The sequence below is a fragment of the Camelus dromedarius genome, chromosome 5, assembly GCF_036321535.1.
Source record: "Camelus dromedarius isolate mCamDro1 chromosome 5, mCamDro1.pat, whole genome shotgun sequence".
Lineage (NCBI taxonomy): Eukaryota > Metazoa > Chordata > Mammalia > Artiodactyla > Camelidae > Camelus > Camelus dromedarius.
Window position 1 is genome coordinate 21,649,248 of NC_087440.1, and position 25,843 is coordinate 21,675,090.

General features: G+C 38.1%; 2 protein-coding genes across 31 annotated transcripts in view; both read right to left on the bottom strand.

Annotated features, from left to right (window-relative positions):
- The window catches only part of MAPKBP1 (mitogen-activated protein kinase binding protein 1), a 56,508-nt gene extending 51,044 nt beyond the window's left edge, over positions 1–5,464 (bottom strand). For all 5 annotated transcript variants that reach the window (XM_064485713.1, XM_064485716.1, XM_064485712.1 and 2 more), the window contains exons 1-2: positions 1,945–5,464; positions 1,170–1,391 (exon numbers count right to left, since the gene is read on the bottom strand). In XM_064485713.1, coding sequence (XP_064341783.1) covers positions 1,170–1,286 — 117 coding nt within the window. In that variant the 5' untranslated portion in view covers positions 1,287–1,391; positions 1,945–5,464. The remainder of the gene's footprint in view (positions 1–1,169; positions 1,392–1,944) is intronic.
- Positions 5,465–5,657: 193 nt separating this feature from the next.
- Positions 5,658–25,843, bottom strand: part of MGA (MAX dimerization protein MGA) — a 151,086-nt gene continuing 130,900 nt past the window's right edge. For 13 of the 26 annotated variants that reach the window (XM_031453264.2, XM_031453260.2, XM_031453261.2 and 10 more), the window contains 9 exons: positions 22,708–22,998; positions 21,010–22,526; positions 18,091–18,221; positions 15,627–15,678; positions 13,219–13,425; positions 12,289–12,400; positions 11,773–12,006; positions 10,313–10,489; positions 5,658–9,441 (listed from right to left, as the gene is read on the bottom strand). In XM_031453264.2, coding sequence (XP_031309124.2) covers positions 8,165–9,441; positions 10,313–10,489; positions 11,773–12,006; positions 12,289–12,400; positions 13,219–13,425; positions 15,627–15,678; positions 18,091–18,221; positions 21,010–22,526; positions 22,708–22,998 — 3,998 coding nt within the window. In that variant the 3' untranslated portion in view covers positions 5,658–8,164. Of the gene's footprint in view, positions 9,442–10,312; positions 10,490–11,772; positions 12,007–12,288; positions 12,401–13,218; positions 13,426–14,174; positions 14,239–15,626; positions 15,679–18,090; positions 18,222–21,009; positions 22,527–22,707; positions 22,999–25,843 lie in introns of those variants that run through there. The other 13 variants (XM_031453271.2, XM_031453276.2, XM_010989286.3 and 10 more) reach the window with 8 other exon arrangements.

A 25,843-nucleotide genomic window follows, 5' to 3' on the forward strand; every position in this document is an offset into this window, starting at 1 on the left:
TTATTAATAAGGGTCCTTGGAAAAGTCACTATCTCCACGGCCATGTAAACTTGTGGCCAATTTTGATTCAACACAATCTCTGCTGAAAAATACAGGAAAGGTGTTCACCTTCTGACCAAATCCAAGTATGGTTCTGCTAAGGGACAGGGATCTAAGTCTGCCCAGAACTCTGCCATGCTGTACATTAGCACTCTAAATCACTCCTCACTGGTTCTACTCATCTCTGAAGAGACACAGCAAGGCAATAAAATGAGGCTGTCTCAAATGCACTGTAGCACTCCTGCACCACACAAGGCTACTGTGTTCACTGGCTGTTAGTAAGACACAGAAGTCTAATCTGATCCTGAGGAAACAAGGCCCTAAATTCCCTCAGGGATTAAATAAATTAAGTCTACTTTTGTATTCCCAAACTTGTGGGGCTCTACAAAGCTGAAGAGAGCATATACACCAACACCCAGACAAGTGAAGGGATGGAAAGGGACTTGGTCTCTGAGGAACTTCTGCAGCAGGGTGGGATATGGCTCTTGGCACACAGTGAATGAGAAAAGCAATGCTCAAGGGCAAACCAGAATTGCTTGGTTGGCAAGTATTTGGCCCCTTGCATGTTATCATTCCTAAGAAGCCAAGAAGCTCCAGTTAAATTATTTCAGGTCCCTTGAATAAACAAATAAATTTGTTTTGAGCCCAGGCAAGAGCATTTACCAAGCCAATTCTTCAGACTAGGTGTTATAGCATAATTCTTCCTGCTGCTATGTCTTACATAACCCCAGCTGTGACACTAACACTTGCGGCTACCTTACTGGTAGCTTAGCCCTTCACAAGGTATGTGGTCCCACAACCCTCTTCTAAGAAGGGCAACTGAGTCATAGCATAACAGCAGGCTTCCTCAAGCAACTCTTCGTAGTGAAGCCACAACTGAACCCAGGTTGCCTTCCTCACATTCCTTTCTTTTCATCCATGAGTCTTAGTATGCTCACCGGTGCTTCTCTTTTTCCTTTAATCTAAAACTAAATCATTGCTTTTCTGAGGGGCCGAGCTGGGCACACTTGATCCTTTAGAGCCAACATGAGCTTTTAGTTCTCCTTCCCAAGAAAGTGTAAGGTAAAAGAGGTACATGGAGCAGAGGAGGGAAGGGGAGGAAAGAGGTGGCTTCCAATACTAGGACTCACCTTGGAGCTCAGGTCCTCTCGCCGGTTTCCTGCCTTACTTCTGCGTAATTTGATGGAGGGGGATCGCAGAAGGTTCTTGATCCGGCTGGTAATGGTTGACCCTTCTACAGCCATCATGATGAGGAGCCCCCGGGTCAGTGTCTGGCCCAATCTTGGGACTTGTCTCAACAGCGGCTCTGCTTTCCCACTCCACAGGGCCTTTCAGTATGCCCTCTCACTGACCTGAGACGGCAGAGTCCACCTTACCTTCTGCCTAGCCATCTGCAGCTCCTATCTCTAGGTATTGCCCTCTCGCTTCTCCATCCCCGCCTTCAAGCCCTGAACGGTTTCTTACAATGCCCGAAGGACAGACTCCTGAAAAGGAGGTTAGGGGGCATTTAAAAAGCCTGAGTTGTGAAGAAACGCCAGGCCAACACCTGCCAGAGATGTTCGACTGTTAGGATGGGATGGGCCCTAGTAGGGTTAGTGGCCAGTCTGGTTCCCGTTAATTCCCAACTGTTCTCATGGCCACTGCAGTGCCCAAAAGAAGGAGGCCGCCGAGGTCACCGAGGAATCCCGCAGGGGGCCCGGGCACCTGCGCTGGCAGCCGCAGGGACCTTGAGGGCGGCGGGGCTCGCTGTGGCCCTGCAACCCGTTCTGCCACGGGAGCCTCCCTCCCCCACCCACGACCCTCTTGAGTCCCTCGGCCCTCCACAGGAGCCCTAGACTTATCTCTTTCAGCTCCCTCAGAAGCCCCCTACTACTCGCCAGCGCCCCCGCTTGGCCCCAGCCTCACCAGCCCCGGGGCGCGGGGGCCGCAGAGCTCACAGCGCCCTCAGGCATCGCGCTCAGCGATTTCAGCTTCGTAGCGACAGCGGCAGCAGCAGCTATGGTGGCACGAGCGGCTCAAAACGCGAACTACCGCCCGGGCTCAGCTACAGGCTGGATGGGAGGAGCCGAAGCGGGGGGTGCGGTGTGTACGCAAGAGGGCGTTCCCAGGGTGGACGAGTAAGGCTTGTGAGGGGCGGAGCCAGTGAAAGGGCCTAGGAAGTTAAGGACTGCGGGACTCAAGAACCACGGATTCCTCACATGCAGTCGCGGGTATCGCTCCTAGAGGAGGGTCAACAGAACATGGTTTCACAACTGAGAAACCGAGCCTTTTATGGTATTATCAGGCCTGGTCCCCCAGACAAGTGCACTTCTCAGAGCCCCAACAAGACGGTAACCACGCCCCCAGGGTGTTACGGTTGGCATTCGATAGGCCCTAGGGACCAGAGGCGAAACTAACTCCTAGCTCAGAATTACACGACTGAGGTACAGCCGTAAGGCTCTGCTCCCATCGACCCCAGCCAGGGGCTGGGATTTAAAGCTGTTGGAATAGTTCCTGCTTGCCGCCTGCCTGGAGTCCTGGCCTACGTAGAAATGACTCTCCTGCGTAATTTTTTCGACAGCTAAGAAGTGTATTGAACTAGGTTACCTGATTGACCATGATAAAAGGGGTGGGAGCTGATAGTCTAGAATAGCGCTTTAGGCGGGGAGGGGGGCAAAAGTGAATGTGCCTATGGGACTTAACTTGTTTCGTGATTTCTTAAGCCTCCAGTGTCCCGTCGCGCGCTCATCTAGAGTTAACTAGAGTTTTGTTGCTCCAGATCTCTTCCATGTTCCTGTCAAATTTTACTGGTGAAACATTTTTCCAGTAAAGGTCACCGCCAAGCCTCCTGGCACTAGATTTACTGGTATCGTTTTTCTAGCTCTTGAGCGGGGCTGGGGGGGACACACAGAAGAATACCTTTACGTATTATTTCACACGTGTCTCGACCTAGGTTTATTTTCTAGTAGCCTTTCTGCCTCGTTGCTACTTCAACAAATTACCTTAAAAAAAGGTTAGCTTACGCCAAAAGAGAAATAGTACACTAATGTATCACTCATCCAATCCAGGTCCTTGGAACCCCTGGGGAAGTTGGCAATGTTAGCAAAAGGGAAGGAACCCCAACCCACTGCTGCGACTGCGTCTTGTACAGCCAAGAGGCAAAACAGGTTACGTACTTGTGTATATGATAGCACGTATTAAAAATGAAAACTGTAAAGCTCACAGATTGACATAAAGATCTGGGAAGTCATCTCCTAGAAGACCAACTGGCAACAGCTACCAGAGGCATGAGGCTTCCTTCCCTTTAAGCATGCACCGCAGATGAAATGACATATAAAATGGGATTTTCACATTTATTTCTCAAATCTTGAGAAGGCAAGGGTCATTAGCCACAACAGTATGAAACGGGGTTGATTCCTTCACCTCCTTGCTATTCTGTGATTATCTCCAAGAGGTAATGGAACACTGCTAATGGTGCCACCTGGTGTCCTTGTTTATGTGCTGCATTCCCCAGCAATTGCCATCTCCACCCACTAGAATTGTCCCTAATTCTCTCCAGATCCTTTTGTGTCCACTAGTGGTTTTCTCACTTACCTAACCACTTATGGCCAGGAAACGAGTTTACAAAAAAATGTCATTGGTCATTTCCTGTCAGGAGCTACCCTGGTTTATCCCCTTAGAGAAAATGTTCCCCAAATTACTCCCATCTGAAGCTATAAAGTTGCAGAAGAAAATCCAAGCTCCTGCTTTCGTTGTCTTAAGATGATCTAGGCGAAAACCAACTGAGAACAGTGTAATGAAGAGACTTCTGCTCAGAAAATAGTAGTCCCAGGTCCAGTGTGAATAGAAGCATTATTCCCTTTTCTCCGAATTAAGTAATTGCTATCCCACCCTCCAAAATGCAGCTGTCCCTTATGTATTTCACTATCCATGTGCTATTTCACTTTTTATTCTGCTTGTCTACATCCTAAATACGTATACATGGTTGTCAGATACTAAAATTCTACATGTCTGTTTTGCACTATGCTCATTAGATCAGATTTTAAATTCACCCTAGGCTTAACATGCAAATAGATGCAATTATAAGATCCTGGAAAACTAACAGTCTAGAGTAAACATTTGCTCACTGATTCAAATATTTATTGAGCACCTTTACATGCAAGGCACTGTGGGACTGCTGAGACCAGTATTTGCAGTTGGAAACAGGATGGATCTCAAAATGCTTCCAAGCCTACTTTCCTACTTAACAGAATCTAACAGCAGAACTTACAATAAGAACTTAGTTGAGTTTAGATGTCTCAGAATTTTCCAACTCATCCCATGGTTTAGCCTTCTCACCCACCACACAAACCTCCATCACTATTATTCAGCACTCAACCTATCTTTGTAGAGTAGTTGAGTCATATTTAATATACTATTATGCCTCAGTTCAAATGCTGCATGTCAAATTATTTTTCTAATTTAGTTTCAAAAATGCATTTTTGACTGATTTTTTTTCTCCAAATGGCAGTGTCTATTAACCGCAACCTTTAATTTTTCTCTGCATCCAGCAAATTCATATTCATGTAAAATTTCATTAGCGATAATACAATAAAATGAAGTACTGATCTCCTTATAAGCATTTTCTTAAAAATCAACAATTCTGTGCAAGAAATATATTGACTCTTGTTTATCACTCACTCTATAAAAGCACCCTGAAAACGTGCCTACTCAGTGCCTCTGTGCTTTTTTTTTTTTTAATCTTCTAGGAGTGAGGAATGAAGGTTAATCCCCACTTTTCAGACCCATTTTCAAAGTGCATTTACCTCTCAATTCACCTGATACCATTCCATTTCAAAATCTCAACTAGTATAATTGGGTAGGGGGGGACTATACTAATTAAACCCTGCTCCAAATAGTATATGGATTGTCTGTCTTCTCTGTTCAAAACATTTTTAAATTTGTTACAGAAAGGCATATTGTCAAATATTTCATCATAACTGGGGGGGGGGGACACCCTGCATTTACTATAAAGTTACACAAAGTAAACTGTATGAAGTTTATTAATTGGGCTTGATCTGTTGGTGACCTTAGAGTAGTTCAATGTCAAGTTTTTGTAAACTGTGATACTAGTTAACATATAGCTTGCTTTAAGAACATCTGTTGTCCTTAGCCACAAAGACCTGTTTATGTCCTGTTATTCCTCAAGGTAACAGGTATATTACCTTGAACTCTGGTAGTATGAGGCTAATCTTTCTTCACTGTAGAATGACTCTGAGACAAATACTTGCCATTAAGTTGTACAAAATTTCAAAGTCTCCATGTAAAACACATTGCAAGGATTAGAATACCACAAATCTCTCCCAAATGGCATGTCAGAAACTTTGAAAACAGTAAGGAATTCCTATCATTAAACTCCTTCAGTGACACCTCTCCCAAATGTTTCAGGGAATTAGCATTCTCTACTCCAACTCAGCAAAAACCTCCCAACAACCAAGTCCTGCTTTAATTATTATTAACTGATTTATTTCAAGTTTATACATTCTCACTTCCACTTGCCAAATTTCTTCTTAGGGTTCTAAAAAAATAGTCATTTTTCAAAAGCAGAAAAAGAAAGATATATATTTAATATATAAAAGAAAAAGCTAAATCTGACATAATTATATTCTTAAAAACATTCCATTTATTTACAGATGTATAAAAAGGCGAATTATTGGTCTACTGAGATCATGCTTCTTACAGAGTTAGGGTGAGAGCTCACTAACCTCCCAATTCCTTAACTCCTCTCACTCAACTACATCTTTCATAATCACACATGTAATTTTCATAGATCAGTTTCTCCTGGGGTAAGGTTAAAGGGTAGGAGTTTTTGGAGATCTTAGATTTCTATCAAGACTGCAGGATTGTTCTGAAGACTGATCCCTCCTCAAATTAGCCCTGACAACTTTCTAATTCTAAGAGATCTTGAAAACACCATTATCTTGGAGGTTTGTAATGACATCTGCAGCCTTCCTTGAACACCTGGTCTCATCTCTCATTTCCATCTTTGTACATATCTCATAAACAGAGTCAAATATCTTCCCATCAAGAACTGAGTATTTTCTATTTGTCTATTTTCTTAAAAAAGAGAACAGTGTTCAGAAGCAGAATGGTCCTTCTTTTCCTGAGGATTACTCGCTCACTTGCCTGCTCCTTGGCTGACCCTCAAAAGCTGTAACAAGAGCCTTGGGAAGTCAGGAGGAAATGTGAAGACAAGACAAGCAAAGAAATAATGGGAAACTGCTATACCTGGATTAAAGTACTAGCATCTCCAAGGACAATTACTAGCAGGGAAGACAGGTGCTGGACTCCTTGGCTAAGGCATTGAATGAAATCTCCTGGGTAAAGAGAAGTGGGAGGGATAATGAGAAGCTGAGGGGTACTCATTACCTACTTCAAGCTTCTTCAGTAACCTTTAGAGGTGGGAAGGTTGAATGCTGATGAGCAGGTCTAGAAAGGCAAGTAGCAGAAAACCAACAAAGAATTTGCTCCCACTGCAATTTGCAGAGGAAAATTTCCCACCCTTTTCAATCTGTTTATTACCAGAGTTACTAGAAAGGGAACCAACCATGGAAGTAATTCACCAGCTAGGACCATTCCAAAGTTGGTCTCACAACCTAGTTCTGAAGATACGTTGAGTGGGATTTGGGATAAAGAAGGCAGGGGATGTAGAAGAAACAGCATTACCTAGGCACAGCCCAGGCACTGGAAGCTCTTGTGTTAGTGTTTCACAACACAAGCAAATCCTGTCAATGAAGACAGAACAGGGGTTACATTCCAAATATAATTACTTAAGAAAGGCAAAATGCAGCAGCTAAATCCCAGTTTATACATTTTCAGAATAGTGATTCTTGCCCCCAGGAGTTTCCAAGAGACCCCTCAAGTGCACCATGATTATTTACAAACTAGATAGGAAACATCATTTCTATACTCAATACAAATCTCATCTTCTAGGTTGAAAACTTCAGCCTTTGAGAAATCTATGAAAACAACTATACAAAAATATAAATATCTTTATCTTTACAGGCTGTCAGTCCTTCACATCCTGACAGCTAATGAGTGAAAAAGCTCTACAGATCACTGAATCCATGGTAGCAGGTAATAAAAAATATATCTTGTGATTCAAATACTGCCTTATTTCCCTGGTAAAGAGTGCCTACTGTGACTTTTCATTTCTTTACATCCTGTGCAGGTAATAGTGAATGAAACCTTCAAGCACCAGGAGGCTGGTTTGATTTGGGAAATATCCAGCCCCACAGTTTTTTATTTTGGCCACTGTCTCTGGTATGGGAATGCTTTTCACTTTAGCTCTCTCTTGAGTGATGTGATTTGTGAAAGGGGCTCCCTCTATGCCTACACCTCCAAAATATATATTCCAGGTAGAAAACCCTACTACTGTGAAATGGTCTTTTCAACATCCAAAGACAGTAAGGGAGAACTAGTATTTTTTTTAACATCTCAAAAATGATTACCTTAGTAATTTAAAAAAATTTTAAAGCATTCCTACTTTACCAGAAGGCTTGGATTTATAATTCTGATTGAAAAGGTGAGGGAATGGAAGCTACTTGGGGTATGAAAGAAGAGAAAATTCTGTTGAACGACACAAAGTCCTTCACTTTGGTATTCCATGGTACCCATCCTCTCTCTCCCTACTCTTGAAACACCATCTAAAAACTATCTCTTCTGGATCCCTTTGCACAAGTGCATCACATTCCTTGGATTTCAGACTTAAAACAACTAGAACACCACTATCAACTAAGGATCAGTCCATAGCAACTCCAAAGTCTCAAGCAGCTTTTTCTCTGGGAGGGAAGAACTAGGAACCATTATGGACCCTAGTCTTGCTATGAACTCCTTGGGTAAGAGGGGCACCTCGTGTTCAGTAATGGATCACATCTTCTAAGAGGATGAGGAGACCCAGCACCACAAGTGAGGTAACACATTTTAACATGATCAGAATTTCATAGTAGTAATTTCTTATACCGAGGTCAGCACCCTACCCCCTTTCTCTACCATTATCCACTGCATCAAAGTCAAGGATCACAGTTCCATGACACAAATAAACAGATGCCTGCAGAGAAAGGAGGTTTCCCCTCACAGCCTGTCTTCTGCCTGAGGACAAATAAGTTCATTTCCCTGCAGAACTTGGTGAGGCCCCAGAATTGCCCAGTTTGGCCACAACAGGTGCCAATGTAGGCATCACCTTGCTCTCCCGGCATTCCTGGTCATTCCCTGTTAAGTTCATTTTGTGTCCAGCTGATCCAACTTTGGTGGCTACAGGTGCCAAACAAGGCATCACCTTGAGACTCTGACCATCTGCATCACTGGAAGGATTAGCTACTTTTAAACCCAGAGGTGCCAACTTTGGCATAGGCCTCCACAAGGTATCTGTGCTGCTGTTTTCTAGGCCAGCCTTCATGTGTAGGATGGGGGGTGAGGACACACTTTCAGGCTCTGCAGGGATGCCGGAAGTATTCTTCCCTCCATCACTAACTTTCCTGTGGGAAAGAAGGGAATCCTTTATCTCAGTGTCAATAACAATCTTAAGGACATCTGGCTCAGAGGCTGGTTCTGCAAGCTGTTTTTCATTCTCAGAAAAGTCATCATCTTCCAAGTGCAAGAGGAGGGGACTGGCAGAGTCACTCTCCCCTTGTACATCAGGCAACTCTTTCAAACCAGTTCCCAAGTGGCCAACTTGGAAAGCTGCTCTGTTCCCAGGAGGAAGCTTACTGATAAAAGCCTGCCGAGCATCCCCTGGGAACTCTGTATCCATAGAACTGGGCAATTCAGCCAGGCTAACAGAGTCATCATTTAACTGCTGATTAAGAAAGGCAATCTCATTGAGCAGAGAAGTCAGTGTCTCATCAGTATCATCCTCATCTTCCATGTTAGTTAGCAGTTCGCTGGGATCCAGTGCTGCTTCCTCTATAGCTGATGCTACCTTTCTCAGTTCCATCTCTATGCTTGAGTCTTTGAGATCTTTCACCTTTAATTTATGAAATGAAGATTCCTTCGGCTTCAGTCTCTCCCGTCTTGATTCACTCCCTTTCCACTTATACTGAATCCCTCTCACATCACCAGAAATCTTTTTGGGTAAGAACTCTTGTGCTTCTTGCATACTGGAAACATCAACTATTTGTGGAAAACCAGAATCTTTATTTGACAGATAAACCTGTGTTGGGCCCAATGTCACTCGGCCATCTCTATGGTTGCCTCTGGAAGAGACTCTACCCGAATCTTCACAGGAGTTATCTTCATTCCTGACAGTGTTTTTCAGGTGGTCAGGTGGCTTGCCATCAGGAACTTCATGAGGATATTTGCTGCCACCCATATCTACCAAACCTCCCTCTGTGGCCAATGATGTCACATTAACAATTCTTGGCATCATAAATAAGTCGTCGTTTTCTGGGGGGGAAAAAAAAATTCATTTATATCTAAATGGTAAGCATCTCTTTCATTCATACCTAATGACTATCTCAGGGAGTTGTAGTTAAAATTTCACGAGTCTACTTTTATCAAGAAGATGAAAGGAAATATCCATTGTTTCAAATTATAGACCTAGCCTAACAAGAAAATAGGTAAAATCTAACCAAAAGACTCTGATATTCCATCATCAATAAAAGTTCTATTTAATTATTTTATAGAAATGCTCACCAAATTTATTTTTTATCCTGAGGCAGACATGAATATCAATTCTGTTTACCCCATTGACTGCTACTGAGGGAAAAATGAAGCCCCAAAGGCAGCAGTGTAAGAAAGTATGACTCTTCCAGATAGGGTTTAGCAGTTATTAGTAAGGATACTCTTTTTCCTTAATAGAAATTTAGGTGCCTATAACCTAAATCATCAAAGTGAGACTTCCTTTTCAACTCTACTCCTTATCCCCAAAAGGGAGGGTACTCAAATTAAATCAAGCTGGTAATGTAGGAGTGTACCATCACTGAGTACAATACAAAACTGATAAATATTTATCAACACCAAAAACTAAAACAATGATTCCTCATCCTCCTTTTACTTTCATATCTTTCCAATTCTTTTCCTACTTAGAAATAATGAGACATCACAAAATAGCTCCCAAACCCAGATAAAAAAGACTAATCAATATCACAGATCGAGCCAAACATGTTCTAAAAAGAGAATCTTCTCTTATAGAGGCACACTCGAATACAATAGCTCTTTAACATTTCAGAACACATTCAATGGCTTTCTGTGTCACTGTGAGATACCAGAGATAACTCTTTTTTACCATCCATAGAGGACAACAATTATGACATACCTGATTGAGCCACAACACTGCTGGCAACTTGAGGTTTTAGATCTGCTTCTAAGAGAGCAGGAGAAACAGTTACCACTGGTCCTGAGAATAGGGGACCTTTTAAGGTGAGCAATTGCCCTTGCGGAGTCATCACGATGTTAGCAGAGGTGTGTGGAGTGTTAGAGGGTGAGGTATTTTCTGTAAGGAAGATCAGAAATTAGTTAAGGATAAAAGATCTTCACCTAATGCTAGTGTACATATAGCCTAGGACCTAGGAGACATCCCTAAAAACATACTCTGACTTAACATGCAAGAAGTAAATTTCAAATTTAGTTAGGGAACCTCAACTAGGAATATATTTTTGAATCACTTTTCACTGAGTAATGATTACCTGTCCAATGACTCTCTTAAGAGACAGAATTTCTTATTCTTGAGGAATAGAGCTATGGAACCACTTTTTCAATGGAATGCTTCTGATAGTCTTGATGGAGAATCAGGATGAAGGCACACACAATTCTATCCCTAGGGTTTGCTTTCCTATGTACCTCTAACAAATTACTTCAAGTTTTTCGACCTCACTTTTTCCATCTGTAAAATAAGGTGACTGCACTAAATGATGATTAAAATCTTTTCTTAGAAGTAACATCATTTGAATGTGCATGTTAAAACTAACTCACATTTTAGTGTTCACCACTTCTTAGTTGATGTAATAAAGCGGATTTCCTTGGTTTATCCACTGGGCTACCCAAAGAGTAAAAAAGCATGTACCATTCTCAAAGGATATGAACAAGTCACGTAGAATCAGTATAACCTCACTTCCAAAATCAAGATAGGAGAGTTAGAATTCAAAACCAATTTACTTTGTTCCTTAATACCAATTCATCGACAGATTACAATGTGCTGGAAAACAGAGCCTGAATTAACAACCAAAAAAAAATTTTTTTTTGAATTTCCAATTTATTTGTCTCAGCTACATTCAAACGTCCTCAACTCACGAGCAGGAACTGCAAGGAAATCAAGAATTCATTTTTGGCGGGGGGTATAGCTCAAGTGGTAGAGCGCATGCTTAGCATGCATGAGGTCCTGGATTCAATCCCCAGTACCTCCTCTAAAAATAAATAAATAAATAAACCTAATTACCTACCCACTACCAAAAAAAAAAAAAAAAAAAAAAAAGAATTCATTTATAAAGTCTGAAGAGATGACAGCTTAAAAAAAATACTGACAACACTAGAAGAAAATAAATGTCTAGAGAATGCTGTCAAAAGTAGATCTTATATGTTACCATGACTGATAGCCTATTAAGATTTGCTAGAGTGTATAAAGCTAGAAACTGAAATCTAATGTAGTTAATATTCTAGCTTTTATACAACCCATCTTTAATTCATTAAACTAAAATTATGGCCAAGTGAAGACATTCAGTCCTCCAAACTAAACTAATGTTCATCTACATTAAGGAAAGCAAAGAATGTCCCTCCTACCTGTGGCCTGGTCTCTTTTTCTGGAAAGAATCAAAGGTTTCCCCTTTCTGTTATTTAAAAACATCTGTCCAAGATCTACAGATGATGCAGAAGATCCTTCCTGCTGTTTGCTAGTTCTGGGAGACACTTCAAACTCATCTGATCCCATCTTCTTTTTTCTTTTTTGTGCCTCTAGTGCTTGTTGTTTTGCATAAATATACTCTAGCTTCTTCAGGACCACTTCTTCTGTCTTACCTATAGATTGATAGGGAATAAACTGTCACTCTATATGACCCCACATAATAATGAGAAATAGAGTCAACTGAAATCCAGTTGATTTAACTATATTCCCCAAAACTATGGAAGGCAAGAGTGATTATAATCCAGAAGAAATGTCCCACCCAACCAAAAGATAATTCTGCTCTTAACTCCAAGAACCAAGCCTTAAACTAAGTAGTATCTGAGAGGTCTACTAAGGATTTCTCCACACTAAAGCTGTATTCATACTCTTTATCAGAGATCATTCACATATCTCACCTGAAAGAGATGATACTTTCCGTATCAAAATATTCCGTTTTCGAGTCAGGAGATTCTTCTGTCCTATCAACTTGTCTGCCTGATCTGTTAGTCCCTGAATTTCGCTGAATGCCTAAAACAGAAATAGTAATATCATGTTCATCAATTCCCTTTTTTCTGAAAAACAGGTGAGGCCTACACAATTTCTTTAATGAAAAAAAATTAATCTATTATTTTACAGAAATGTATAATGTCATTTAAAACAATTTTTGATGTTTTGGAATTTACATTTTGTTAAACTGCAGGAGGTTTTTCTGGCTTACACTTTTAGGGAAAGTAATTGTTTACAAAGAGCATCACTGAGTAGTTAATAGGTGTTTCCACTACCGCAAAGAGATACATTTTACTCGGTTTAGACCTCAATGATCAACTTTAAGATGAACTACTAAGTAAAGTCTGGTTGAAGTAACTTTGTTCTAAACTGTTATGAATGCTTGCCTTAGACTCTTCCAACTCCTACTTACCTTAGATATTCTACATGCAAAATTAACACTTCTGCTAGCTTGAATACTGCAGATTTTCCTTTAAAATGACTGTCAACTGTTAAAAAGTATATCAAAATATTAGTTACGTTGTGCCTTTCACTGTGATAAACTTTCCTGTGTGTTATGGAGAACACCAGTGTAAAGAGCTGTGGTAAACAGAGTTTACCACTTTACTTGTAGGAAGGACAATAATAACTCTGCCACTTAAGACTCTGACCCTCAATGAAATGCTACTCTGATTCAACATTAGGACTTTTCTTCCTAAGGGATTTATTGGGCATTCACTAGTCCACATTCAAATGTTAAATACAAGCTCTAATTTAGTCCATCCTCTTTCTCATAAGTATCTCTAGAAGATTATTTTAGTCAAGCTCTTATTTGTCTGTCATTTACACAAAACACTTACCCTAGTAAGAATGAGACTTTTGGAAACCTTGGAAGAATGAAGTAACCCCAATGTGATCTTCAGTTTCTCAAAGAGATCCCTCATTTCACCACGCCGGCGCCGCTCATTAGCAGTGTGTGTCCGGCGATAATAAGCAAAAGCTTCTGCTTCTTTCTGTAGTTTTTCACTCCAGTAATCAGGCTTTAGTTTTAGAGGAACTGGTGGAGCCTGTTCAAACAAAAGATGGCCACCTAAGTATCCCTCACATGTGCCTGCCCCCTTCCTCCACCCCAAATGGCACTGCTCTGTATCAGACACACACCATCTTCTGCCTGGACTATCTGAACTGGTCATCTTACTACCTACCAGTCTATCCGTCCTCCAAATCTAACTTCAACTGTGTAAATCCTAATACATGTTAATGTGATCATCACTTCCCAGCTCAAATTTCAGTAAGTTGTCAAATGAGGAAGAATTTGAGAGGGGACCTAAAAATGCTTATCTATATAATTTATCATTTAAATTTGTTTTCATGACACAAATTACATGAAAAAAAATTAACAAAATCTTGATTGCTGGAAAAAAAATTAACAAAATCTTGATTGCTGGAAAAAAATTTTAAAACTTTTTACAACTTGGGAAAGGATCAACTGCCACTCTTTCTAAATTACCATTCTCTGCAATCATTCCAAAGTGCTAGAAGTTTCCTAAACACACCATAATCCCATACCTCCCGCCATTACACAAGCTGTTGCCCGTACCTGTTCCCTCCCACTCCCCTCCATAACTTAACATTTAAAACTCAAACTGCATTTTTCAGGAAAGTCTTTCTTGACCCTCAGAATGCCCTAGGCTTCTTTTCTTATTTATTCTATTTCAATTTTTAAAGTTATTTACTGTAAGAAGTAATAAATGCATATCCTGTTTTAAATCTAAGTATGTGAAAAGATTATAATGAAAAGCAACTGTGCCTGTACCTGGATCCTCAGAAACAACCATCTTTTAATTCTTTTAGTGGCTTTTTCCGGTTAAGTCTACATCCTGAGTTTAAAACAGTAAAACAAGCTTACTCTTTACAATTTTCAATGCAATCTATTTACTTCTGTTTATGCAGAAAAGAACTAAGCTCACCATTCTCTTACATCTCACTATCCCACCTTCCATAAATATATAAAATTAATTTTAGTTCTATTGATCCCTTTGCAACCAGAATATAATTCTATCTCCATTTCTCATTTTATCAACAATAGACAGAATCTCTTTGTAAAATAAGGGTATTGGTACTTGTATTCTTCTCTTTATTTCTTCCTTCCTCTTTCACCTCCCAGTTTGTCATCTGTACTTACACAGTCTTCAAGATTGAAACTGTCTTCCATACTTTATAGAAGTTTTAAATCCCCCCATGTTTCTAACTGTGTTTGTTTCTAATACTGTTCACCTTTATCATAGTAATAGTGGTGCTATATCATGGGATAGGATAGCACCCAAAACTCTTCTACAAAATTACTGTCTTTCTAAAGCTCAAAACTGATTGTACATTACAATAGTGTGAGAGAATCAAAGATACAACCAGATAGAAAGAAAATTAATACCAAGTTTAAATACACCAAGACACTACAAATAATTTGCATATAATAATTATAATATAAAACAAAGGACTACATAATGAACTATTGTAAAAATTCTTACATCTAAAAAATGTTTTAGGACGAATGAAAAAATAAATACAGTGAAAATAGTGATATATGCCAAATAATTACAACCATACAAATATGCATCATATGATCTCCCAAATCAGACCAAACTCAAACTAATCTCCTAGTACTTTTTCAAAGGACCTGAATACCACCCTCCACATCAACCCAATCTCATCGCTGTCTTTATCTCATAAATTTAGAAGACAGAAAAACAAGTGGAAAGTGGTTAAACAACCAAACTCTTCTCCACTTTTAGTTATTAGTAAGGATAAAGAGGAAATCTTGCTTAATTATGGTACCACAATACCTGAATACATTAAGTCAAGGAAGATTTATGATTTCATGACTCACTGAACTGCGAGCCATTGTTTCAGAGAATAATTAAATTTTTAGGTCACTAGAAAAATCATGAGCCTACATAAGAATGCTAGCCTGTTTTACATCGTATCATTATATTATAGGACTAGTTTTCAAATACGCACATCAATTTTCATAAACTCCACGCCCATTTTAATTTCTCCAAATTATTCTATCAAATGTGGATAGGAGAGAATAAGTGGGGAAAAAAGCATTAATAGTATAATTTCATTAAGGGGGCTGATTATATTAACTCACTGGTAAAAATGGCCCTAAAAAAGTCATAGCTAATATAGCTCATGTTGTTTTATCCCTAAAGACAAATGTTATCAATTTCATTAAATGAGTAATTCTCATTAAATACATTGTAAATACCTTTCGACTCCTTTCAGCAACTTTTTCATCTGCAGAGATATGTGTACGGCACCTAGATAAAGACAGTATTTTCCAATATCTTATTGAAATTCAATCATTTAAGACCTATTTTACAGCTATATTAAACCAAACCATCACAAACTGTCTAAACTGTAACCAGCTTCTTTTCCTCAAAGTCCAATATGTAGCAATGATTTATTCAACAATATACTTTTTTTTTCAAATAAAAGTGTCCCTAGATCCTATAACTGCACATTCCTTTTTACAATCATGAACTATTTCAGATATATAAAACTGTACAAATACATAATCAACATCCAGGTATCTGTCACCTAGCTTGAGAAGAAAATATCTCCAAAATATGGGCGCACTGCCTTCCTTCTCATAAGTAAACACTCTCAAACTGGGTTTACCATGCACATCTTCAGTCTCAGCAGGAATGTATCGATAGATCCCTAAACAGAAAATATTATGTAGCATTTTAAACCTACATTATATGTAGTATACCCTTCTTCAACTGATTTATTCAATATTATATCTGAGATATGTTGATACATCTCAGTTCAATCATTTTAACTGCTATATAATATTCCAAAGTGTGAATGTTCCAAAATTTATTTTTTTTAGAATGTTAATAGTTATTTAGGTTGTGTCCAAACTTCACAACAGCAAATGCTGCAATGGACAAATGCTGCTCTGTACTTGTGTGTGAGCCTTTCTAGGGTTCATACCTAGGAGAGAACTGCTGAGTGGAAGAAATGCATGCCCATCCAGTAACTTAGTCATGGCACACTGCTCCTCAAAGTGATTATTAACAACTTACACTCCCACCTGTAGGATACTCCTATTACTCCACAACTAGACAATACTAGCAGAAATCTCAATTTTTTTTTGCCAATTTTATAGGTATAAACTGGTAAAGTCAAATGGTTTAACCTGCATTTCCCTAATTACTTGTGAGGTTGAACAAATTTTGTGTATGTTTACTGGCAGCCCAGGTTTCCTCTTTGGTGAACTGCCTGTGATATCCATTAGTTACTTTTTTACTGGATCATCTTTTTCTTACTCAGTTGTAATAATTATTTTATATCCTTGATACTAACCCTTTGTCAAACACATATTGCAAATATTTTCCTTATAGTCTGAGACTGCCTTTTCACTGGCAAAAATTATTTTCATTTTAACAATCTGTTCCTTTAGGATCTGTGCTACTTGTGTGTTGGTTATTCTCGGCCCTTTATTATTCCAGTCCATTAACATGGTATCTCTCCGTACTTCAGTGTCCTTTTTTTCAATGTATTTTTATTGAAGTATAGTCAGTTTACAATGTTGCATCAATTTCTGGTGTACAGTACAATACTTCAGTCACATAGGAACATATATACATTTGTTCTCATATTCTTCTGCACCATAGGTTACTGCAAGATATTGAATATGGTTCCCCGTGCTATACAGTATAAACTTGTTGTTTACCTAACAGTGTCTTTTGATAACATTTTATAAAAGTCTTGTGCAGCTTTTATGGAAGTCACAAACAGCTTTTTTTCTGTTATTCTTGTAAACAGTATTTTTAATTGTGTTTTTTGTGTTTGTTTCTATTGGTTAGGAACTCGATTTTAGTGTACTGAATTTATACCCCACAATACTGCTGAACTTAAATCTAATTAAGTTTTTAAGAGATTTAAATTCTTTCAACGTTAACCAGTGGACAATTGATGTAGCCTCCAAATAACCCTGGAGTGAAGAATACTCCTCTCACTCCTTAAAATTTGTCATTGCTACTTAAATGGTAGTTAATGAGATAGCAGGAAAAGCACAATATCTGCTACAAAATAAGAACTCTTTTCTTCTTTCCTCCCTTCTTTCTTTTATACCCCAATTCCTAATCAATACAAGGTATATCAAAACAGAAAACAGAACAAATTTTTCTAAGACATCTGCTCTACATTTTCATCTCACCAGCTGAAAAGTTAAGAAAATTCCCCTAAATGTATCTCACCTGTCCAACTAGTAAAGAAACCAAATTTAGAATTTAATGCCATATTCTTAAAAGATGAAGAACCACTGTTGAGTAGTCCCCTTGTGCCAGTTATGCTATTTATTTCATGTATTATCTCACTCAACACTTTAAATGAGGGCATTTTCCTCATTTAACAGGTAAAGAATCTAAGATTCAGAGAGATTACAGACTTCTGCAAGGTTAAATAGCTACGAACTAGCAAAACTAGTCAGGCTCCAAAAGCATGTTATTCACATTAATACAGTGTCTCCTAGCAATAACAAGGCAAGTTAATTACCTCTGAATTTCAGCTCCTCTCCTCACCTACATAATAAGAAAAAAGCTAGAGAAATAACGGAACCATGTCAGTTACCCAAAACTTCTGAACAGAACATTTGGTTTTGCTTATGGTCACAAAACCACCACTAAAACCCCTACAACAAGCCAAAGAGAAAAAAGACTTACGGCTGTTGGAAAGTCTGTGTGTGGGCAGCTGTGGTCTTCATGTGGGCAACATTAATCTCCTCAGAGAGCTCTTCCACAGTCTCGATGTCCACCTGTTCTTCATCATCCTCAATGTATTCTACACAGTTATTCTGAAATACAGCATTCCAACAGTAAATAAAGTATTGGGAAACAAGCACACCTAAACTTTTCAACTGAGTACTCCCCTTATAAAACCAACCAGTGCCAAATATTGATCTTAAACCATGTGTACTGACAATCCTAAACTCATGAATGGTAAGAAGGAATGAAGTCATAAAGATAATATATGGCTAGAGCTAACAACTAAGAACTACATTATAAATTGCAGATATATGTTAAACAGGTATCATTAGACTGAACAGATAAAGTCCACAAGGGGCTGTGTTGATGCTTCAGAGTTCTTTCTAGCAGACAAATTCAGGTTCAGATATATTAAAGTTGCATAGATCTTAAGATTAAATAGGAGTAAAACAAAATTTGGTGAGACAGAAGGTATAAGAAAAATTCAGGTTCTAGTTTAAGAGTGCTTCATGGCTAACTCCATGTTAAATATCCACAAAAATATATTCAAGGCAGATATGGAAACAGAATATATAGCCCAATCTTCTAATTCTCTCAACCCCAAAGAAAGAGAACTTTTAAAGAATTTCATGTATCAAAAGAAGCCCAGGCTTGCTGTACTTGCTAATTATGCCAAAAATGAGTCAATCAGTAAGCATTTATTGAGCACCCATCACAGAAACTCATGGTAAATTTATTATATTATCAGTAGACTACACGGATTATGAGATACACAAATATTTTTAAGTCCACCTTTAAAAGTGGTGTTCATTATGTCGGAAATTAAACAGAGAATATGTTATCTACTTAACTGTACTGTACCAGAAAGGCACAACTCAAAATGAAGCATCCCAATCAGTTTATTAATTCTATGTTTAAACCTGTTGGAAATATTACTTACCCCCAAATTACACGCTCCATATGGCTGATAGACATAAATGATGCAAGCCATCATTTATGCTGCCCAATTTAAGCATAATCTAAACAATGTCTGTTAAATGTAAACAATGTATATTAAAATTAACTTCAGGAAGCTAAATCAACAGAGCCCCAACAGAATCTAAAGAGTTTAAATAGTAATGTTAGGTAGATGCTTTACAATATTTAAACTAAAGAATGCATACTGCACGGCTTTAATTGCAGGCTTTGTAAATAATATCCAATAAACTTCATCGGGGAAGATTTAAAGAGGCACAACTTTCCTTATACTATTCCAATATAATGCTAATCAAAGGCATAAAGTTATCATAGGTGTCAGACATGTACATAGATACAATATAGAATATAGACTGAGAGATCATTTAATATAATGCCCTTACTTAAAAAAGGCCGGTGTACCTCTGTCATATTCTCTATTAGGAAACTCAAGCATTGCCACCCCATATGATTAAGACACTCTGAAAGTTGTACTACTAAATCAGTCCTACTGATTTCAATAGTTTTTCACTGGTTTTAAATTTGGACTATTTTTGGTCTGATACTTACATAGGCTTAACTACAATGAGAGACTCTGCAAAAAGTGCAAGAAGATCTACAATCTAACTCCTAAAACTACCTATAGATACAAGTCCTCAAAAAGGAATATCCTATAGACAGAATGTGAGGCAAATGCATATAAAAGCAGCCAATTGTAGAGCTAGATCCTCATTTTACAAATGAGACAGCTGAGGTACAGAAATAACCAACACAGGAACATTAGAATATTTAAACATTTTAGGGTTTTAAACTCTTTTTTGTTTTAGTTTATCTGCATAAGGAAGTTACGCATTAACAGAGAAGGACCAGGTAACACAGAGGCTGAAATGAATCTCAAGGAAGGGAGGTTCTAAAACAGCTATGCATGACAATCATTGCAGAGGGCCATATTATCTGCTCCTGGACAGAAGGACACAATTTAGATTTCAGGCCACCCCACAGGCAGCTGACCTCCTTATGTTTTTACATCAGACCCCATGTCAGGGATCAGCAAACCACAGCCCCTCACCTGTTTTTGTAAATAAAGTTTTACTGGAACACAGCCACACTCATTTACTTAGTATTGTTTATGGTTGCTTTCACTCTACAATCTGCAATTTGAGTAGCTGCAACAGCAAGTCAGCTAGCCTGCAAAGTCTAAAATATTTATAATCTGGTCCTTCACAAAAAAAGTCTGTCCAACTCCCTGCTCTGTATCAGACCTGACTCTCAGTTACTTAGTTCTGCAAATACAACCCTAAATAAAAGTCTACCAAAATGGCCTCAGAATAATAAAATAATAAATTATAAAGGTCATATTACAAAGGAAGATGACCAAAGTTCAGAATATTAATTCTAGAAACTAATTATTTAATTTTAGGAGATAATTAGAAAACATCTTAATCAGGGTTATAGTAAAATATTAAACGGTATTTTTCATTTTTCTCTAAAATGAAAAACATCTCTATAAATGCAGATCTATAAATTATCTTCCAGTTCTAAGGCCACCCATTCCCTGTTCTTATATATCTACCAGATAAGCTATAACATTTCACATAGAAAATGTCAAAGAAACTGAGATCAAATGAGAGTAGTGTTTTCAGGACTTTTTTTTTTTTTAAACTAATTTGATAGGGACTCTCAAGCATCTATTCCCCCTAAAGGCTCAAGCCAGCCTTCCCATAGTATCAGACAAGAACAAAATAAGCTCAATAAATGTTACCTGACTGACACAGCCTAAAAACTACAAAGTCGTTTAATCATGATCTAAACCTAGGTATCCAAGTGAATGTATCAGGTCTTAGTGATCTTCTGAAAAAACTACTTGTCTCTAATAAATCATTTAAATCCTTGAGGTTTCAGTCACAACAAAAATGGGCTCACCACCTTTTCTACATCATCAACCTCCTCACTCTGGTAGTCAGAAACAACATCCACAATCTCATCAATAGAATCATCGGTTTTCTCATTCTCATCTTCCTCGTCATCCTCTTCCAAATCCAAAACAGTGAAGTCAGCACTGCTTCTCCCACCCTTCTTCTCTTGCTTTGGTTTTATCTGTTCTCCTGATAGCAGTAAGTGACCTTGAAAATGTCCTTCCCCTCTGCTCCCTTTTGTAGCTCTCCTAGGAACAATGGAGAAGGCTGCAGGACTAGAAATCCTACGCCAAGAATCACATTCAGTTTTTAAAACTCTGGCATTCTCAGTACTTCCATTTTTTCCAAGTAAATCAGAGATGCCTTGTTCCTGTTCAAACACATCTGAATTTTCCTGACAAGTCTTTGTTTCTTTAATTAACTGCTCATCTGCCTCTTTCTTGCATTCTTCTGAAGTTCTAACACATTTCTGGGTCAAAGGGCTCTTCAGGTGTTTTCTCCATCTCTCCCTAATGCTGTCCTTCTCCAGAGAATCTCCACATCCCTTCTCCTTGACCTCTGGTTGCAGATTAGACTGCTGCTCCACAACTCTGCTCCCCGAAAATTCAAGTTTACTTTCTTCTTTAGAGATGACTGGAAATTCATTCGATTTTCCCTCTGGATTGTCTAAGCCCTTCTGCTGTTCTATTGTCACATCACCAAGTTTTTTAAGCTGCATATTACTTACACTTTGGACTGTCTGACTGGCTCTTTCAGAAATGGTCTTAACTTCTAGAATAGTCAGTTCTTCTTTGGAACTGTTATGATTTTTAGTCCCATACTCTTCATCAACATCTTTATAATAGTCTTCACCTGAATGAGACCCAGTGATACTGGCATGCTCAGAAGACTTAACAGTTGCAGGACCTTCTTCTGTAAGGGATTCTTCATCTAAATGATCACCTCCATCTTCCAAGGAATCATTCAGGGTTTCTTCTGAGACAGCAGCTGCTGAATTTTGGTTTCTTATATTAGTTTCAGGGTCTATAGCTTCTCCTCCTGACTGTAGGGCCTTCCTAGTTTCCTGCTCTCTTTTTAAAGAGGTCGTTTCATCTTTGTGGTCTGCATTCTGAGATTCTCTTTTCATCTGAAGTGAAGCAACATGCTGAAGAATGGAGCTGGGAACCGGCTTTTGTCCTGGAATCTGCAACAAGGCAAAACTACCAGACTGGAGAGGAATAAGACTGGCTGTACCAACAGGCTGCCCTCCTGAGCTATAGGTTATTTTTGTTTCAGAGCCTGTTTTACTTGTAAAGCTTTGCGGTTCAGGAGGGGAGATCCTCAGAGTCAATGTGCCAGACTGAGACACAAAACTAGGTCCAGAAGAAAGCAATGATGGTGCCTGAGTAATAACATTCATCGCTGGAGAAGACCCAACAGCCTGAATTACAGGATTCATAACAGAGAAAGCAGAGGATGAAGTGGAAGATGGTGGAGTCTCTGAAGGTTTGGAAGGAGTGGGTAACCGGATTCCCATCACAGATCCTGTTAAGAAAAAGAACACTTTAAATCACCATTGCCCGTATCAAGACTTCCAAAGTATGCTTTTCTTTTTTAACAGGTGACTCTAAGACACTAAGACAGCCAATTCTGGTGTATTAATATACCACATAATCAAATGATTCAAGAAAAGAAAAATTTATCAGAAAGATCTCTAATTTTATACCTGGGTTCCTAAACATGACAGGCTGTAAGCTGGGCTGGGTATTAGAGCCTCGAAGCTGATGCAAAGGGAGGAGCTGGACAATCTGCCCATTAGGGTGCCTGAACAGGTTCATTCCACTTGGGCTCCTAACAGGCTGTAAGACCATTCGATGTCCCTGAAGTTGTGTGTTTGGGACAGGTCTAAGAGTAGGAGAACCTTGCTGCACTGGAATCAACAACAGTCGAGGTCCAGCACGTTTCACTGTGTTAGGAGAGACCTGTGGAGTAGCCACTGGAATCTGAGGGGCATTTTCTGAAAAACAGGAAATGGAAACATAGTATCAGAATTTCCCTGTAATGCACAGGAAAAAATTATGACATAGGATCTAATCATGTTACAAATAATTCCTAATCTAAATCACAGAGTTGGTAAAATCCTGTACCTCTATGAAATACTACTTACTAGTCTACTGAATGAAAACAATTTATCTTAAAAAACCTAGAAGTTAACCATACATTGCAGGGCCTTACACTTATACTGGTAAAAAAAAAGAACGTATCACTTGTCAAGAGGTGCATTTGAAGAGATAATACTTGTGCCTAATGAAAAACATGGGCAGGCCTCTAAACCTGGATTTGCATTAAAGTTGATGATAAAGTCTTCTTTTTTCAACTTAAAAATTCAGGCTGTTAACACTTACTAGACTTATGACTTAGTTCCACAGGTCATACTCAAGAAAGATAAAGTCAAGGGCTAAAAATCACAAGGTACAAAAACTTGGCTTTTAAATTCACTGACAAATAAGCAAAGTATAAAGATTTGTGGAAATTATTTTTCAGAAGGGAAAAAAAACATACCCCCCCAATAGAATGAAATTAAGAGACATCAAAAAAGCAGGGAAATAAAGCCTGATTAGGAAGAGGCAAAAGACCGTTTCAAAACGAACAGAAAAAGGAGAAATTTAATGCAGAAAATGTGAATTAAAAGAGATTTCAAAACATTAATAGTACCTAAAGATGCACTTCAATGTTTGGAAGAGATATTTAGAAATACTAAAATGTGGGGGAAAAAAACATTGGCCATGGGGATAAAGAGACAGAAATAATGATAATAGTAAAGCATAAGTAGTCTAACATTAGCATTCAAATTAGGGAACTTCTTTAACATTATTACTAATCAAAAATTTTCATTAGTTTATCACCAAACAGAAAAATCAACAAGCCAAGCAAAACAAAGATTTTAGCTTAATATGTGATATTCTATCAGACAGGCATTCTGCCCACAAAACGTATCTTAACATTTACATAACAAATTATATATAGAAGCTCCAGGACTACTTTTGAAAATGAAATAAAACAAAGAGACCAAACTGTTCATAAAAAAAGTGTGCAACTTAAACAAAAACATTCATCTATCTTATATGAATTTAGAAACATATTAAAGCATTCTTAATTTCCTGAACATTCCCACTCAAATTTAGTTTTAGAGAGTGATCTAAAACCAAATTACTCCAATTCAGAGAATAAAAGTAGCCTTTAATACATTATGTGATTATTTACTCACATGTGTGAGAGGGAAAAAAAGGGAAAGACAATTATGATTATTTACTCAAATGTGTGAGACAGTAAAAAAGGGAAAGACAAAAGAAGGTAAGTCAAATGAAAAAGTCATAGATGTCTGAACACCCAAGTTGGGATCCTCTTTAAGAAACTAGAACAAAATCACACACACTTCCTTAAAAGCTGCAGTTATTTGAGCCAGCTCCATTTATAAAAAAGCAGATAAGAAAATTTGTTCATAATATTATTTCTTCAAGTGGTATTACAGAAGATACTTTAAGGTGATAATATGGATATAGAATAACACTGTTTCACAGTGTCAAAATATTAAACTTTGGATTATATACAGATTATATACCAGTCTTTGATATGTGTATTTTCCAGCTTTCTTCATTAACAGAAAAAGCAAGCTACATGCTAAGAACATACAGTAGCTAGTCAGAATTTAGTATTTTTTTTATTATTGTTGTTTCCAGTGTATTTATTTATGAGGTTAACCTCTATTTTGGCAAGTAATATTGGCTTCCAATTATAGTAATACTGCTCCTTTAAAAAACGCATTTAAGTGAACAAATGATTTGATTAAATAAGAATATTAAGTCAATGCCAGTACAAATGGGAATCAGAGCAAAATACCTAGATGTATATTCCAAGTGACTGAAATCTGAGAAAAAATGAACTATAAAAAGCTAAACTACTTTACAGTTTCATGATAGAATTAAAAATATAACGAAAGGTTGGAATCCATGACTTAGAAAACCAGACCAGTTAAAATATGACAAGGTATGAACCTTGAGATTCAATTAGGAAATCAAAACAGTTTCATCATCAACAACTTTACTTCTGAAATTGTATTTTAACCATTTTTTTGGTATGTATATTTATGGGAAGAAGCAAAAAACAAATTTAATACTGTGATCCACTTTTCCATTCAACAGCACTTCAATTTATAAATCACTTCTTTCCTAAAATTATCAACAAGGATTTGGACTATGCCACCAAAAACAAAAATATCTAATAGGAAAAATATCAATAACCAAGACAGAACTGCTGTTGGCTATTTATTTCCCCTTAAATCCTGCAAAGTCTTTCACACTCTTTTCCACAATAATGCCTCTTTGAGTATACTAAGAGAACAACTTACTTTAGCTGGCTGAATTAGGATATAAAAATTACCAAAGTGTAAGATATTCTTATTTCAAATTCACTTAACCTTAGCCAATAAGAGAAAATTTTTAACTTTACCAAAAAAGTTGAGAAACATATAAAATATAAGAATCCTAAACAAAGAAACAGTCCTCTTTATTTCTATTTCAATAAGTTTATGTATAATAATTAAAAAGGAGAATACTGTCAGTCAGCATACAGGAGTTGGGCTGATTCACAAATGATTTTCACTAGGCCAGAGAAACTAGAATTTTATCTTCAACAAGGAGGAGAAAGAAAAAGCCCTCAACTTGGATGCAGCAGAAGCAGAAGCCCTCTCTCTCTTTATTAATTATAAAGAAGCAGCATCCTCCACACACACACACACAAGAGGGAGCACTTACACTTGTTTCCCTCCTCAGAGGTGTGTGCCCCTACTTAGCACACAGCAC